Source organism: Pteropus vampyrus, unplaced genomic scaffold (genome assembly GCF_000151845.1).
Source record: "Pteropus vampyrus isolate Shadow unplaced genomic scaffold, Pvam_2.0 Scaffold219, whole genome shotgun sequence".
In the NCBI taxonomy this organism is placed as follows: Eukaryota; Metazoa; Chordata; class Mammalia; order Chiroptera; family Pteropodidae; genus Pteropus; species Pteropus vampyrus.
In genome coordinates this window covers 817,108-822,667 of record NW_011889000.1, presented here as the reverse complement: position 1 = coordinate 822,667, position 5,560 = coordinate 817,108, and the positions used below count along the sequence as shown (strand labels likewise).

The following is a 5,560-nucleotide window of genomic DNA, read 5'->3' as shown; positions in this document are numbered from 1 at the left end:
GGGGTGGGGGTGGGGGTGCTAGTGTGCTGGATCCGCCGCCCCGCCTCGACCACGGCCACCCGGCCCGGGATGTCCTCCCTGGGTGGGAAGTAAAGGGTCAACAGGCCCTCCCAGCACCCCACCCCCCGCACCCCACCCTCCGGCACTTGCCCGCCAATCGCCTCCAGCGGGGATGCCGGGGGCGCGAGTGCGGCTGCTCCGCGGGGGGACAGGGCTCTCCTCCCAGCGTCGGGCCCTGGGTCCTGGCAGACGCCCCAAGATTGTTGTGAGGAGTCTAGCCAGTTGGTGAGCGCTGTAATCGGAACCAGCTGTGTCCAGACTGAGGCCCCATTTGCATTGTTTAACATACTTAGAAAATGAAGTGTTCATTTTTAACATTCCTCCTCCAATTGGTTTAATGCTGAATTACTGAAGAGGGCTAAGCAAAACCAGGTGCTTTCAACTGTCGGCTCTCCAGTGGCTCGGAGGACCCAGGCTCTCCCCGCGTCCTCCCCGCGACTCGCTGTCCCCTCTGGAATAAAATACCCGCGAGCGCCACCGGCCCAGAAGAGGGCCCGAAGCTCAGCAGCTGCCTTCCAGGGTCCCGCTCCGCGAGCTCTTTCTTTCCCGCTCCGCTTCTCCTGCTCACGCGTCTTGGACATGCCAGGATTTAAAAGGTAGGTTCTCCCCTGCGGGCTTTTTCCTCCAGGATCTGGAAAACGTCCTGAAAAACCTGATGGGCGGAAAATGGCTATGGACGGATTCAGGCAGTGTCGGGATATTGGAAAAGACATCAGCTAGTGATGCAATGATATTAATTATAAAAAGCTGCGCCTCTGTCATTTCCATCTTGAAGCCTTCTTTTGGGGAGTGGGTACTTTATCATACGGTTTCAGAGTCACAGCATCCCAGAGAGGTCTGCAAAAACCTCGGAGCTTGTTTCCTCGTTTCCCGAAAGGGTGGCAAATTTGTGGGGGTGTTTTTTTTTTTAAAAAAGGAATTGATATTATTTTTTAAATTGGGAGACCAGTTACCGGTTTCAATTATTTTGCTGCATCGGCTGTTGGACACGCGAACAGGCAAGTTGCACATCCCAGGGCTGGATTTGCCCCATGCGTGGGATTCCCAAAGGGCATGCGACCCAGAAGTCTCAAGCCAATGAAAAGTGGGGACGGCAGAAAGAACTACATGTAAGCAAACGTTTTGCTCTTCTTTAAGGAAATTGCAATTCTAGTCGAGTAATCCTTAAACTTTAGAGAACTTTATCTAGATTACATCGGCAGTCTTTATCCAGCAAAGTCTTGAAATATTAACTGCTTTAGACAGATTATGTGGGTGTGCGTGTGCGTATGCTGAAAACAAATCTGTGATAATATCATCCCGAACTGGGGACATAACAGCCCTGGGATTTCATTGGTCTCTCTGGTTTTCCTCTCAGTTTAGGATGGTGCACAAAGTGGTGGACCCACCTGTTTTCGAAAATTCCAGGGACCAGTTATGAGCATCGAACGTTCTCCCATATTCCTATAGTTAGTTTATTTTTGCGGTTTTCTAGAGTTTTTCATGACAAGGTACAACTGTTTTTGACACCATGAGAGCAGCACGCCTGGGTATGATTTCTCTTGATTAGCCTGGAGCTTACGTGGCCCCCAGCACCCAGCCGTGGCTCTTCCAGGAGTCTTGGCTTGAGGCTGGACCTCTGAGACCAGACCTGTCCTGGACTGCGCTCCAGCCGGGAACGGGGGAGTCTGGAGTAGGGGGAGAAATGGGGTTAGCATGCCTTTTCCACTAGCTCTTGAAGTCCACTGCATTCTGTCAGCCTGTTCTGTCTCCAACATAAACGAGACAGGGTTTTATAACCAACTGAGAGGAAACTTCATGTGAAGAAACAGGAAAACATTGAAATTCATAATATACAGCCTGGAAAATAAATTTGTTATTGTTCTTTCATTCCTTCCAGATATAAATCTGGCTGTTGCAAATATCAAAAAAGCCCTAGGATTTGGCTCTGCACTTTATAAGGTCAGGGCTGTCTCCAGCGTTCTAGAACCTGGCTCACACAGGCACTTAGATGAAATGAAAACTCGTGGACACTCGGGGTCTTTATCTTTTGGTTGGAGACTAGATGAAGGAACTGGGCTTGCATCTCCTGGCGCCACATCAGGATTCTGTTCCCTTTGGATGTCACCTTAATTCCAGGGCTTCCAAGTACCCAAAGCTGCTTATTCAGATGAGCCTTGTGTCATGGACTGAGTGAGCTTTGTAATCTGTTGAACATTCTTTATATGAAGGGAGGGATTATAAAGTGGAGGCATATTTGACAGTGACAAGCCATTGAATCCAGCCAGGTCCCATGTCCACTGCTCTACTGAAAATCACCCCCTCCAGGAAGCCTTCCCTGACCTTCTTACGTCTAACCCCCAGCTCTCATTGCACTCAATGGGTGTTTCTATCAATGCCCTAACCAAAGTATATAGACATTATCGATTCATGTGGCTCCCCAATCAGCTCTCCAGGACAGTGACTGAGTCATAGTTTTGTAGCTCTTATGCTTAGGATCCACACCTGCAAGTAGTAGTTGCTCAGATAAATCCCTGTTGAACTGAATAATAATTGTACCAAATAAAGCTCTACATTTACGTAGTTGTTTTTTTTTTTTTTTTTTACCATTTTAACTGTGTTTAGGTGTAACAGTTCAGTAGTGTTAAGTGCATTCACATTGTTGTGCAACCAAACTCCAGAACTATTTTCATTTTGCAAAGCTGAAACTGCATATCCATTAAACAACTCCCCATTCCCTCCCTCCTTTGCAAGCCCCTGACAACCTCATAAAAGTGGGATCATACTTTACTCGTCTTTTTGTGACTGGTCTATTTCACTTAGCATAATGCCTTCAAAGTTCATTTAATTCGCAGCATATGTCGGAATTTCATTCCTTTTTTAAGGCTGAGTAATATTTCATTGTATGTAGACACCATAAATCGTTTATCCATTCATCCATCGGTACACACTTGAGTCGCTTCCACCTTTCGGCTATTATGAACTATGCTGCTATGAACAGGGTTGCACACCTATCTCTTTGAGACCCTGTTTTTAATTCTTTTGGGTATATTCCCTGAGTGGAATTGCTGGATCATATGGTAATTCTATTTTTAATTTTTTTTTAGGAAATGCCACTCTGTTTTCCATAGCGGCTGCACCAGTTCACATTCCCACCAACACTGCACAGGGGGTTCCAGCTTCTGCACATCTTCATCAACACTTTCTACTTTTTTTATTATAACTACCCTGATGGGTGTGAGGTGGTATCGATTTTGTATTTTTAAAGCGTGGTGGTGACTACGATTTTCTTAGAAAGAAGCTTGTGAGTGAGGAAGGGTAGGAATCGCAGGCTCAGAGAGGTTTGGCGGCTTATGAGTGGCAATGCTGGCCTGACCCCCTGGTTTCTCGACTCCTCCTAAGTTTTCCTGCTACGCTTCTTCTCTGGGTTGCCCAGGTCCCCTCCTCCTCTTCTTCCTCAGAGCCTGCTCTGTTAGGTGACTTTCCTGTGACACTGTCGCTCCTTGGAGCCCAAGTGCTTCACGGTTGTACTCCTTTCCTTTTCATCGTTCGAGGGTGTGATGGCTCGTCCACTCTGGGATCATCGCAGAATAAAGCTGTCACAGCCCAGGCCAGTCTCCCTGTGTAAGGAGGAACAATCGAAGCAACTGGCCAATACACTGTTGCTACCATGGCAGAGGGTTTCAGATTTGTTCTTTGAAGCAGCTAAATCCTTTATTTAAAAAAGGCCATCTAACACATTATCCTAACACACGGAAGCAGTAGAAGAGACTGGTTGGGTTTGAGATGGTTGGGGTATCTAACGTCCCCCTTGGTCTCTCTGGAGGGTCCCCATAAACACAAGGTGACATCGCCATTGTAAATGCACGGGCAGCGTGAGGTCGGCGTTTACCCCCAGACCTGGATCCGACGTATCTTGGGCATTTATATCAACTTTCTGCTCTCTGCAGGATACTCACTGTCACCATTCTGGCTCTATGTCTTCCAAGTCCTGGGAATACACAGGTAAGCTTTTCGTTTTGTTAATTTATCTAGAAGCGTGTTAAAAATCAGGGTGTCCAGCCACATGTTTTAGAATCCGAGGACTGTGGGGGTGGGAGGGGCTTCACAGTTTACCTAAATTGAGCTCTCCCATGCACAGAGATTAAAGCTGGGGCTCAGGAAAGTTGAGACTTGCCCCAGGTGACATAGTTCATGAGTGGCAGGGCTGGGACTTCGGTGTCCTGACTCTGAATCTAAGACTCTTATAATTGGATCACACTCCTTCATCTGTGTCCCTTTGGGGAGGTCTTGCCTCACCATCAATGTTAAGTCAAATGCGCTCCAGTGTTTCTGAGTGGTAGTGCCCCTGTGATGCCTGCACTTGGCCTTGGTTTGTGAGCAAGGCTGGAACCCAGCTCTCCTGGTTTGCTGAGCTTTATGGCATAGTCTCCTGGTTCATCTGCTCTGGGTTGTTTTTATTTTGTTTTGTTTTTGGCCCTAAGAATCTGAGACCCCTGAACCTACTCCCAGGAATGCAGGCTCAGTCCTCTCCATAAACTAACCCACAGCTCCGGGAAGCTGAGCTCCTGAAGCTTCAGAGACAGCCAGGCTCCCACAGTCAAAAACACATCTCCTTGGCTTATGCCTATAAAATGCCAGGCTCCAGGGTCTTCCTGAAAGGTCCACTCACTGTCTACTCCCATGACAATTTTTCTGAGTACGTGAAGTTATAACTCAAGTTGTTTGTGAAGCCTACGACCCTTGGGGGCTGTTGGAGATCTATCTATTTTCGAAAGTATCTTTGTGTAATTGTCTTGCTGAGGTTGAAATGGAGAGATTTCCCCAATTCTACTTTTCTTAAAAAACTGTATCACTATGTAGCTTTTCTTTTATGTACAGACCTCAGAATCAGGTTTTCATAGAGTACAAAGAACTCATACTGGGCGTTGAGAAGGTGAGATTAAGTAATACCCAAAGAGACTGATTGCCCTTAAAAGCACTCAAATCCATTCCCAGAACGGCATGAACACTGGACAAGCCTCATTCAGCAGATCAGATGTGACTATTATTGCCCTTCATAACTAGAGCATGAAACATTCCCAGTAACCATCTGCTAAAAATGCAGATTTTAAAGCAATAGCGTGGGAGCTTAAAAAATAATGCTAAGTGTAAAATGATAGTAAGACAATATAAAAAAAAGTGAAGGACAAATAGGTGTTATCATACAGGTGTTGGTATTATGGATGCTTTTTTTTTTCTTTACTCCTTTCTCTAACTTTCTGTGATGACATTATAATATTTTTATAGTTAAACAAAAGGTGAAATGACCTTGCCTCTTGCTTCTCTCTTCTTCAGCAACAATGCACTAATGGTTTTGACCTGGACCGCCAGTCAGGACAGTGTGTAGGTAAGAGGTCGCTGAAGTTCCTTTGCTGGGTGGGGGCTTCCAGTGATAGCCCGACTGCAGGACCATTGCTTGCTTAGCTGTCGTTCAATATTGTCAAACCTGTATTAGCCTTGACCATGGAAGAACACAGTG

The 5,560-nt window shown here is 46.4% G+C and overlaps 1 protein-coding gene across 1 annotated transcript in view; it reads left to right on the top strand.

The window, feature by feature from the left end:
* The first annotated feature begins 151 nt into the window (after positions 1 to 151).
* Positions 152 to 5,560, top strand: part of FBLN5 (fibulin 5) — a 71,364-nt gene continuing 65,955 nt past the window's right edge. The window contains exons 1-3 of the mRNA XM_011373152.2: positions 152 to 656; positions 3,990 to 4,044; positions 5,377 to 5,428. Of these exons, the coding sequence (XP_011371454.1) occupies positions 640 to 656; positions 3,990 to 4,044; positions 5,377 to 5,428 (124 nt within the window). The 5' untranslated portion in view covers positions 152 to 639. The remainder of the gene's footprint in view (positions 657 to 3,989; positions 4,045 to 5,376; positions 5,429 to 5,560) is intronic.